This window comes from Panulirus ornatus, chromosome 64 (genome assembly GCF_036320965.1).
Source record: "Panulirus ornatus isolate Po-2019 chromosome 64, ASM3632096v1, whole genome shotgun sequence".
NCBI lineage: Eukaryota > Metazoa > Arthropoda > Malacostraca > Decapoda > Palinuridae > Panulirus > Panulirus ornatus.
In genome coordinates, this window is record NC_092287.1 from 25,294,125 (window position 1) to 25,306,882 (window position 12,758).

At 39.3% G+C, this 12,758-nt stretch overlaps 1 protein-coding gene across 1 annotated transcript in view; it reads right to left on the bottom strand.

Moving 5' to 3' along the window:
- Positions 1-1,300: 1,300 nt before the first annotated feature.
- The window catches only part of LOC139746374 (uncharacterized), a 124,599-nt gene continuing 113,141 nt past the window's right edge, over positions 1,301-12,758 (bottom strand). Inside the window, exons 4-6 of the mRNA XM_071657573.1 lie at positions 11,916-12,044; positions 10,199-10,316; positions 1,301-7,679 (exon numbers count right to left, since the gene is read on the bottom strand). Coding sequence (XP_071513674.1) covers positions 7,535-7,679; positions 10,199-10,316; positions 11,916-12,044 — 392 coding nt within the window. The 3' untranslated portion in view covers positions 1,301-7,534. The remainder of the gene's footprint in view (positions 7,680-10,198; positions 10,317-11,915; positions 12,045-12,758) is intronic.

Consider the following 12,758-nt stretch of genomic DNA (forward strand, 5'->3'; position numbering starts at 1 on the left):
GCTTTTCAGTCAAGTTTATGAATCCAGACTGTCTCCACAGGGGTTTGGCATTTTACATAGCCCACTAAGTCATATCTATTTACCTATCTCTCTCTTTGGAAATGAAGTTTAAGGCAGGATGTCTGTTCCTTCTAATGCACACTTTCCCCGATACTTGTTCGCTCGGCACTACAGTTACCCTAAAGCCCACCTTGCGGCCTGGGTACTAACTTATGACCTTGAGGCCCATCTTTGACCAGACACCCATCTTGAGGCCTAATGCTCATCTTGTGATCTGGGGCCCAGCTTCTGACCTAGAGTCCAGCTTGTGGCCTGGGGTCCAGCTTATGACCCGAGATACTCCTTGTGGCCTGAGGTCCAGCTTGTGGTCTGGAGACCAGCTTTGGCCTAACTTGGCCAAGGTCTGAACTTGTAGTCTGAGGCACCCTTTTGGGTTGGGGCCTAGCTTGTGGCGTAGGGCCCAGTTTCTGGCCAAGAGCCGAGCCTGTGCCTGACATCCAGCTTATGGCCGGAGGCTCCCTTTTAGAATAGGGTCCACCTTGTGTTGTGGGGCTCTTCTTTTCAACCTTGGATCTCCCCTTTTGGTTTGGAAACCATGTAGTATGAAGGTCTCCTTGTTGGGTTAAGGCTAAACTTGTGGCCCTTATGGTCTGAGACCTTTTGGCCTGGGGACCCCCTTGTTGCCTGAGATCCCCTTTTGGTCTGGGGGCTCCCTTGTGGCCTGAGACCCCCTTTTGGCCTGGGGCACTCCTTATGGTTATTTTTTCAAGAATGTATGGCCTTTCAATTCTATGATTTGTATTAATCAAATTGGTTGTTTTCCATAAAACAAGCATATGATGCAGTTCAGCTAAGAAATGTAAGGGCAACTCTAAATTCTGCAATGTACTACTGTGGGAAGTTTATAGAAGTGGGGTGCATTTAATAACTTTAATGCTGATAATGATGGTCATTCTGGTTTAGGGTTTGTGGACGCTCAACTTCACCCATGTTTTTGACCTCTGAAAAACTCTTTCAGCAAAGCACTTTCAGTTAGTGATGATAATCATGAGGTGGAAAGAGAATATCAGCAAAAAATACACTATCCTGGCAGGAAAGAGTCTGTCATCTTACCTCTGTATTTCATGTTGGTCATGCACTTCTTTCGAACATTTTAGATTTTCTTACTATGGCCCAGCCTATGATGCCCTTCTTTATAAAAGTCTCTGTTGTGAACCATCCAGATTTGCAGGGTTGTTGCTTGAGCAAACTTTGACAGTTAACTGATCTGAGAAGGAAAAGGATGCATAAAACAAAAAAATTTTCAACTTAGTTTATTAGGAATTCAAAAGAAATTCATAATATATATATATAAGAAGCACCAAATTTGAAATACTGATATGTGTGGTACTCTTTTCGTAGCTAAATAGTTAATCAGGTCTCATGGTAAAGAAATCTAGACAAATACCATTGTCAGTGGTGAAAGCCTACTAATTGCAGGGTTCAGTGCAGCTGCCGGCCAAAGCGTTCCCATTATGCCATCAGCCCCTGTGAATTGTTTATTTGATTATTTTTGCGCTAGTTCTATTGAAGTTTGGTTGTTTGAAACAAAAAGTTTTGTTGGGAGAGTATACTGACAATTGCTTGTCAGTTTTGGACCAGTTAGTGCCAATAACATAATTGCATTTCATGATCAAATATCTTTATCACCAAGGATAAGAAAGAGACCCCCAAAACAGACTTAGTTCTTATAACTATCTTCCTCTCACAATGTGGCAGCTGCAGATATAAACAAATGATCTTTTGTTAACAATCCAGTTCTGTACACCAGTACAATATGTCACAATTTAAGATAATGCATCTAATGGTTACTTTATCATATATAAAGTACCAGAAGAAAATGTAATCCCAAAAACTGCATTTCTTAGTTCACTAATGTATGCTTAAAAACGAAAGTTAATTATTGCACTGTTTGATTACAATAAGATAAAAATTACACAACAATCAGAAAATTGGACCGCTATGAAGATTCAGTAGTACTGGTGACCAGTTCACAAACCTAAAGAAGCCTGAAAAGTACTCTATCTAGTACTGGTAACCAGTTTGCTAACCTGGAGGAGGACAACCCTGAAGGCATATTATAATCAGTACTGGTGACCAGTACAACAACCTGGAGGACAATCCAGATGTACTTTAGTATTGGTGACCAGCTCATCAGCCTGCAGGAGGACAACTCTGGAGTACTTAATCTAGTACTGGTGACCAGCTCACCAGCCGGAGAGGGACAACCCTGAAGCAGAGCTTTATCCATAATTAGTGACCACCTCACCAGCCTAGAGAGAATAACATGCATGTCAGACTCAAGGTTAGTTCCTTAGCTCAGGGTAAGGTAATCTGCATTTAATATTTTGCCTTAGCTTATTGCTCCAGAGGAAGGTAAGAAACTCTCTTATGCCTATGTTGTCTAAGCAATAAGTACTTGTTGCTATCTCTAAATCAAGTTTACAGCCAAAATCTATGTTTCTCCCTATGAGGTAGAGCTAATTTTGATAAAAGTATTAACTATATACTAATTCTATATATGCATTCTATTTAATGCTCTCTTGTATTTCTGTGCATTTTAATTCAATACTTTTCTTAAAAACTTTTCTATAAAGCATATGAATTCTTTATGATACCAATGATTATAAACTTTAAACTAACCTAAGTATGGTTGACAAATCTTGAGATTGATAGTTTTGTTTGGCCAAGCTACAGCATTGTTGTAGCATGCTATAGAGTTATTGTAGGAGACTACAGCATTTTAGCAAGCGACAGCATTGCTGTAGCAAGCTAAAGAGTTGCTGTAGAAGGCTGCAGCATTACTGTAGCAGACTAGAACACTGTAACAGCCTCAACTGGCATTGTGGCAGGCTATAGCATTGTTGTAACATGCTACAATACAGTAGACTACAGTCTCATTGCATCTGGCATGTCATTGCAGTAGAATACAATCTCATTGCAGCATGCTACAGTCTCGTTGCAAGCAAGCTAATTATGCACCACCACTGATCATCATTACAGCATAATAATATTTTCTTTACCAATGAGTTTTAAAATAATTTGCATTTTCTCAAATCAACAGCAATACTTTCAATGTCAGTCATTATGCTTCTCCACCTTCAAGAATACTTTCCAAATCAACCTTCACGACGAGCCATTAAAGTGTACAACTCCTAATATTAGCCCTCAGATCTTGTATTCAATATAATACTCTTACCCTTAAACTCTCCCATTAACAGTTATACTCTCACTCTCAGCCTTCAAGCTCTCCCATCCATGGTAATAATCTCACATTCACCACTCATGCCATTCCATTTCTCATAATTCTCTCAATATCAGTCCCTATGCTTTCCCATTCATTACAGTACTCTCATTGTCAGCCCTCATAATCTTTCATTCACTGTAATGCTTCATGCTCAACCTGCTTTCTTTTCCATTCAACTTAACACTTATTTCACCCAGTCATTGGAATACACTTAACATCTGTCCTATTTCCTCCCACTCATTGTAATAATCTGTTGGCATCCCACTCAAAGCAGTACCCTATCATTTCTCATGAACTCCCATTCCCTGTTATGCTCTCCTTATCATCTCTTATGATCAGCTATTCACTGCTCTGCGATACTCTGATGTCAGGCTTTTAGCCCACATTCCTTTTTCTAAAGTGCTGTCTCCCACTCTCACTGTCAAATTTCATCCTTTTCTTGTCCATCTTCCATAACAGTCGGACTGTTAGCTTTCACCTACCCTCAAAGTAAAACTGGGCATTGTTATCCTCCAAGTCAAAGAAATGTCACTCTGTCTCTAAGCTGTCAGATATCAATCTCCCTCTCAGTTACATAACATCAGATGTCCCCCTCCCTCAATACTAAAACTTAGCTGTCACTCTCCACATCAGACTGTTACTGTCCCAACAAGGCACACAGCTACCTGTCATCTTCCATCCTCTCCTGTCCCAGCTGTCACTTTCCCTTTTAATAACACTCACACAATCAGTTCTTACCCTCCCTTTCACTCAGTCACAGAAAAGCTCTTACACCTCCCCTCAAACTATCAGCTTCTACCCTATCACTTACTTTGAACCATCAGTTCTCATATTCCACCTAGTTTAGCCTAGGAGTTTCTGCCCTTCCTTCATATGGCTTTACTTTGATCTTCTATTCTGTGCTCTGCCAATGTTAAAAAAAATCTGAAATCTTCATCAAAAATTTCCCCAAAACTTTACTCTAGCTGTTATATTTACAATATAGTAATGCCTCAAACAATCACTATCATTACCACCTGAACCACCATCTTTGGAATCTCTCTATAGTGGCAGCTAATGTTTTCCTGTTTTAAACTACTGCCTTTAGCCCTAATACCTCACTACTGCCATAGCCTTAATTCTGTCCATAATATTCACAATGACCATGCCTCACTCCCACCATAAACTTTAACCTTAACATTTATTGACCATCCTTCACCCTAATCTTTACTGAACCTAAAGCCTACACTCTGCTTGTCCCTCTAACTGGCCCTTCCCACTTCTCTTATTTTCCAACCTTCTGTGCTCAGTAAGTGGGTTTTAATTAGTAAATTTTTCACATTAAAGTTTTTCATCTTACATAAATGACGTATCTAATACCCTTTAACTGACATGTATTTTTCTGCGGCATTACATTTAAATGATTATATGTTAATGTTAATCATGTTAACAGAGGTCTGTCTGCTCTGCAGCTGCACTAAGTCGTACAGATTTAAGTTTCACCAGAGGGAGGCCATAATGCCTAGCACAATATTCCAAACAATCGTGTGTTGGTGCAGATATCCTGACTCTTGAGACACAACAATACCTGGTGCTTGTGTTTCCAAAACTCACTGTGTAAAAAGGCGAAATTATGGGTGTTTATCAGTGGAATGTCTATAAAGGCTTGGGGAAGAGGTCGTGCCAAAACCTATTACAGAGGCACCATCCCATATGAGATACTCATACGTATCCTATAGCTTTTGAGAATATCACAGAAGTGTATGATATGGCATATGCCATTCTGGCCCTAAGGATGAACAGGGGAACACACCAATGTTGTGAAAAAATTCATGAACATTCATGATCATGCCCCTAAGATATTTACATGATATGGACATATGACAGTTTTACATATCCAGAGATAACAGTTTCATAACAGACAACAACAAGTTCAAGGCAGAAGATTGTTTTCATGAATCAAATATTCACACCTTCCAAAAACTGTGGACAGAGGCAGCAAGCTTGTTCACATCTCCCAAATACCCAACACAGTGATAACTAGCACGTACACATCATCTAAATATAGGAGCTAGTGGCAACCAACATATCCGTGTCCTCCAAATGATGGAGACAACGGATGCCAGCACATCCACATGTTCAAAATGCTAGAGACAATGGTAGCCAGCTCGTTCACATCTTCCAAACAATAGAGACAGTGGCAACCAGCACATCCACATCTTCCAAACAACAGAGAGAAAGTGGCTGCATGCACATCCACATCTTCCAAACAATTGGGAAAGTGGCAGCCAGCACATTCACACCTTACAAATGATGGAAACAGAGGCAACAAGTACATCCGCATCTTCCAAATGCTGGGGAGTGGCAGCCAGTACATCCACATCTTCCAAACAACATAGAAAGTGGCAGCCAGCACATCCACATCTTCCAAACAATTGGGAAAGTGGCAGCAAGCACATCCACATCTTCCAAATACTGGAAATAGTGGCAGCCAGCACATTCACACCTTACAAATGCTGGAAACAGCAGCAACAAGCACATCTGCATCTTCTAAATGCTGGGGAGTGGCAGCCAGCACATCCACATCTTGTAAATGATGGGTAGTGGCAGCCAGCATACCCATATCTCCCAAATGGTGGAAAATGGTACCCAGCACATCCACATCTTCCAAATGCTGAAGAGTGGCAGACAGCACATCCACATCATCAAAATGGTGGAGAGTAGCAGCTAGCACATCCACATCTTCCAAATGCTGGAAAGTGGCAGCCAACACATTCATGTCTTCCAAATGCTGGAGACAGTGGCAAACAGCACATCTACACTTTCCAAATGCTGGAGACAGTGGTAGCCAGCATGTCTACATCTAATTGTTGTACATCATGAGAGCCAGCACATCCGTGCCTACCAAATGCTTTAGACAAAGATAGCTAGCATGCTCACTTCTCCCAAACACTACAGTCAGGCAGACAGCACATATACATCTTCTTAATGCTGAAGACAGTGGCAGTCAGCATGACCACATCTTCCTTATGCCAGAAACAATGGCAGGCAGCACTTCCGTATCTTCCTAATACAGATGAAACCAACAAGACAAAATGATTTGTCACATCAGATAGCCTTCAGTTCCAGTTCACCCTTGAGGTAACAGTGAGTTGTGTGTACATTTATGTACAGTAATCAATGGCTCATTAGCCCTAAATGAAAAAAATTGAGAATTAAGATTCAATCTCTGGCTAGAAATCTGAAGATTACCATGCAAATTATGGCTTTTGTGTGTAAAGTTATGTTTGACAAACAAATCTAATTACTTTCATATGGTGGGGATATCATATGTTTTTCAGTATGGTGCAGTTTTAGAAATCTGCTGCCAAGATTTGCAGCCTCAGTTACCTTGCAGTAACATTTTCCTGCTTCTAAGTGAGAATACAGGTCTTTTCTTCCTAGGACTACTCAAGTACCCCATGGCAATCTTTTCCTGCTTCTAAGTGAGACTAAAGGTCTTTTCTTCCTAGGACAACTTCTTATGACTCAGGGTTAGTTACAAGCAGCAGGAAAAATATCATCCAAAAAAGAAACAGTGAAAATATCACTATGCACAAAGACAGTGGACAAATAACTCACTCAGTAACACAAGATAAGTGAGATAGCAAACCAAGTCACCAGACTTCTTAGACTATAACATGCTGCCAGACATACAGTATCCCTACAAAAAGCAAGTAATAAGATTTGTTTGTAAATAAAATCTAATGCATGAAAGCCTTATCTTCAAGAAGTTATTTTTTTTCTTTTCTTTGCAAAGACTGTAGTCACCTTCCACAGCTTACTTATCATCTAGTAACCTCATCCATATGGTAACAATGATCACTTGCAAACCATGATTATGACAAAAACATCAAGACAAATTTACAACCAATACATAATTTTACAAAAACATGAACTTAAAGCCTTGATCTTAAACTTCTGAAGGACATAACTTCACAAAACACTTTTCCAGGAAATTTTCCTGCAGCTGAAGATACCCACAGTGTTCATTACCTTAAAATAAATGAGCACAAATCCTAACATTATATCTTTCAGCTGTAGACTGCAGTGTCTTTCAACTGGATTTAATGGAATGAAATGACTCCCAGTTGGAGTGACTGGGGCTTTGTTGACAAAGCTGGAGTTAATGGCCTTCAGTGACTAAATAGGAGTGAACAGTCTTTGGTAACTATGCTGAAGCAAATGTCCTTTGGTGCCTCAGATGGAGTTACTGGACTGTAGCATCTCTCAGCTGGAGTTGATGGAGTGCTGTGAATCAAGGGACTCAACCTCACACTTGGCCATCTGAAGGCGAACCTCAAGATGGAGAAAGAAAGCCTTCTCTGTGTAGGTGCTAAGTGCCTTCCTCGTGTAGTCCACTGGTGGGCCATACCTGCCGGAGACGACACATCAGTAATGGTGCTGGTGGCAATTAGGTGGGTGGTTCATACATGAATTCTGGTGGAACAGATGGTGAAAATACTTGGTAGGTGAGTTGTAAGGTGGTTGAGGGTGTCAGTGGTGGGTAGATAGATGATTCTGGTAACTGCATGGGTTTATAAGAGGATCTACAGAGTAGACAAGAATTATATAAGTTGTGGGGGACACTAATATACATAGAAGGAAAAATGTGAAAGAAAAATAAGTGGGAGACACTAATGTACGTAGCAGGAGAAATGTGAAAGAAAAATATGTAATGCAATTTGATAGATTTTAGTTACACAGCAAAAAAGTGACAGGTGGGTTATATTCGTAATGTAAGTGACAGTTAAATACATAATGGGAGAATTGTATTGCCAGTGGCAGTTCAATGGGTTCTGCACTGTAAATGGAAGGTGGAAAGATTCAGAGGGAACAGCAGCTTAACTGGTAGTCAGGCAGGTTCTAGGGTGGTGGTTTCCAACCTTTTTGAGGTGGAAGCCCAGTAAAACTTATCTAAAGAACTTGCAGCCCACCTCTTATTTAATCAACCAGTAAAATGCATGCACCCTTAAGGGAAATTTTCATCAATATCCGATTACTGTAGGGGATACATACAGGCAACACATAACAAAACTGAATTAATATAAACATTCTAAAATTATTTTATTAATATTCTGAAAATACAGAATCATCAGTTATTATGGTCAATCAGTAATAATCATATGATGAGCCTATAACAACTCCCATGGCCCACTGGCAGGGAACCATTCTTCTACGGGAACAGTGATGTAAGTAATGGTTACAAGAGTTGTGACATAACAGTGGTACATGGCTTCTTTAGAACAGAGCAGCAAATAGTAAGTAACTGGACTGTGGTAATAATAAGTTGCTGTGGAAGTTACTCAGTGGGATGTAGAGGTTATATGATACAGTGGAAATAAGTGCAACTTAATAAAGTGCAAATGTAAGGTAATAGAAGCAAATTCCACTGGAATTAAATGGTAGTTAGTAAAAAGGTAGTGGTAGGTGAACTAAGTTTAGGTGGTAGCAAAAAGGTGTAGGAGTTAATCACATACGATGCCGAATAACTACAGGTGACTGTAGGTGGTAAATTTTTATGACAAGGTGATACAAAGGGACGTAAGGGAAAGCAAGGAGAAATTAGAGGTGTGGGTGTGTAAAAGGTAACTATGGTCGATATGGATACAGATGGAAGGTAAGAGGTATGGCGGGGTCATACAAGATCTGAACAGTGATCAAGTATGAAAAAATATGAAAAGATTTGAAAAAGGTACAAGAAGACAGAGATGATAAGTAAGAGAGATGCAGCATATAATATTTAGGCAAACCAAGAGTGTAGGAGAGGTCAAAAATCATCCCCTTCTGTATCATCATCTAAATGTACAGATGAGAGAGCCAGGTGAAGATATATGTGTCTATATATATATATATATATATATATATATATATATATATATATATATATATATATATATATATATCCCTGGGGATAGGGGAGAAAGAATACTTCCCACGTATTCCCTGCGTGTCGTAGAAGGCGACTAAAAGGGAAGGGAGCGGGGGGCTGGAAATCCTCCCCTCTCGTTTTTTTTTAATTTTCCAAAAGAAGGAACAGAGAAGGGGGCCAGGTGAGGATATTCCCTCAAAGGCCCAGTCCTCTGTTCTTAACGCTACCTCGCTATCGCGGGAAATGGCTAATAGTATGAAAAAAAAAAATATATATATATATATATATATATATATATATATATATATATATATATATATATATATATATACATATATATCTTTCTTTCTTTTAAACTATTCGCCATTTCCCGCGTTAGCGAGGTAGCGTTAAGAACAGAGGACTGGGCCTTTTTTGGAATATCCTCACCTGGCCCCCTCTGTTCCTTCTTTTGGAAAATTAAAAAAGAAAAAACGAGAGGGGAGGATTTCCAGGCCCCCGCTTCCTCCCCTTTTAGTCGCCTTCTACGACATGCAGGGAATACGTGGGAAGCATTCTTAATCCCCTATCCCCAGGGATAATACATATATATATATATATATATATATATATATATATATATATATATATATATATATATATATATATATATATATATATATTCATTATTCCCCACATGAGTGAGGTAGCATCCAGAATAGATGACTAAGCCTTAGAGGATAAAAGATATTCATTTGAATCTTACTATGAGAGACACTCATGATATAAAAGCAGAGAGCTGTAACTTGAAGAACATATAGTAGGTGTTCATCAAAAGGTACAGGATGTCGGGAGAGTGGCAATAAATTATATGGACTGAGAAGTATCATCAGGTTGGGAGGAATACTGATCTCCAAGTGATATGGGCTGAGGGCCACCACAACATGCAGTTGGGTGCTTGACTATCAGATGGGGTATTGGGGATGAAGAAGCAGAGTATGGCGAATAGGGGGGAAATGTGGCCACCATGATGTAGGACTTACAGTTCACAGATGAAGTCACCGTTGGATAGGTCTCGACGCTCAAGAAAAGTGTAGCAAAGGGTGGAAAGGACACCTCGGGCTGGTTTTAGATGACGAACTTCCAGGAAGATAGCCATGTCTGTGGGCAAGATATCATTAGCCTGCTTCCTGTTTTCCTTAATGAGATAACATAGGCAATTTTCATCACTCCCATAATTATGAGCATTTCACCCAGGAAAGACAAATTTCACATGCAAGATAATATAAATAAGGAACAGTACATCATTATCTAATTCAATGTAAAATATGTTTCATCCCACATCTCTGTCAAATACACTACAATGTTACACATCTCTGTAAAATTCATCAGGATTTGCAAAACATCTCTGTCTAATACACGATTATATTAATTGCTGATGAATGTACACAAACAGATGATTCACCAGTGGACATTAACTCCACCTACCAACCCTCTCACAATCAGCCAATCCATGCACACCCCAGCAAGATCAGACAACATTAACACTGGTTTATTACCACAACAGTATATATATCTCTGCAGAAGTTTGGTGGAGTTTTCATAGGTTCTGCTTATTTCTTATATGTTTCACTTACTTTTACATTACTTAATCCTACATATTCCCCAATCTTTATAACCTTTACTACTTTCAACTTACTTTACCATGTAGATCAGAACACAATATTCTAAATCACTCTCCATCACTCCTGTTCCCTAATCGGTACTATGCCATTACAAAACAAAATTGTTCAATATCCAAGGCTAGTTGAGTGGCAGAGCTAAAATGATATATTACCGGTAGCAACATGGCCATCAGGGGTCAAGACAATTATAGCATAACCCTTGTCCTTCACATTGTTCCTGATACTACTGTAAAAGCAAAATTTCTATAATTGTCATCATTCCCATAGAATTGTAGCATTATCAACCTACAAAAGCATAATCATATAAAAAAAAATCCAAACCTGTAAATGTAGAAAAAATAACATATTTCCTTACAGATGGTCTTAGCAGATACTTTGGCTTAGTGACCTATCATTTTTCATGGTGGATGGTACCCTCATTATGGATATAATGAGGTATTTTACTTGTTCTAAACTAAAGCAGTTCTTACAATCTTTGTTTCCTCAACCATCATATAGTATACAAGAATAAAAAAATGTATGTTCTGAATGATTTTAAGAAATACCTGTACTTTAATCTATTGGTTCTGAAGTTTCTCTCAGTACTTTCAAATCTATCAACAAGGTTTTCATGGCATTTTCATGTGTATAGTATTCCTGTCTCTTTGCTGCATTCATTCCACTGCATATCTAAATACACCAGTATTCACGACCCATGCATGACCACTTTTATCCATGCATTACTCTCTATATATAATCTATCATTAAAAAATATATCTGTAAAAAATGAAAATATGAAAATGCATAAGTCTATTTCATTCAAGTCTCTCAATAAATCCATATAAGTACAAAGTTTTTGAATATATCAATATCCCTCATTTGCATTACGTTTACCTGTCATCCTGTATATCTATTAGTGCAATATACTTTAAAGCTAAATATTAATCCATATTATTGTCTGTATATAAATGTCAAATGACAAGTCTAAAATACACCTTATTTTAGGTACAGTGCATATGCAAGTCAACCAACTGAAATATGAAGACATCTATCATTATATAATAGCAGGGACAAGTGGAATGAAGCAGAATCTTACCCTGGGGCATCTCCTCCAAGGGACGTTGAAGGTGGACAAGGGACGGCGCCCTCAGGTAGTTCTTGTTGACCACTTCCCATTCTGCTGTCTCCTGGACCAATCCAGCCCCCACCAGTTCACCATTCTGGTCTGATGTTCGAGGTTGAGATTAAAAAAGGTAGAAATATTGAATTTCAGAGCGAGTGACTCAAAAAGTGTAGTTTCAGCAATGCAATTACAGAGGGGTGGTTGGATTCCATGGCTCTGGCAGGTTGCTAGATATATTTAATCAAAAAGGGGTGGCAGTGCAGAGTGAGAGGGTCGGTTGGCTACGACATGGTGCTCAGTAATGACAGATACTGCCTAATGACTGAAACTTGACGTGGAGAGATAACTTGAAAATATGTAAGACTGCAAGCCTAAAAGACCAATGTTTTATGACAGGAAAGCAGTTCTGAAAAGAGCAGGCTAAGTAAAACAAGCTTTAATAGATATGGCAAGCCAAATAAAACAGGCTGGAGTGTGTACTGCAAAGTAGGTAAGGCAGGTTTGGCTTTGGGATGATCAGGAAAGGTTGGGTAGAGCAAGACAGGCTGGGCTGAGTGATGCAGGCTGAATTGAGTAAGACAGGGTGAACTAAGGCAAACTAAGCTGAGTATATCAGGCTGGACTGAAAAAAGCAAGGTGGGCTGAGTAAGGCAAGCTAAGCAGAGTACAGAGTAAGACAGTCTGGGCTAAGTAAGCCAAGCTGGATGAGTCAGGCAGGTTGAAATGAGTAAGGCAGGCTGGGCTGAGTGAAGCAGGTTGAAGTGAGTAAGGCAGGCTGGCATCACTAAGGAAGGCTAGGTTGAGCAAGGCTGGCTG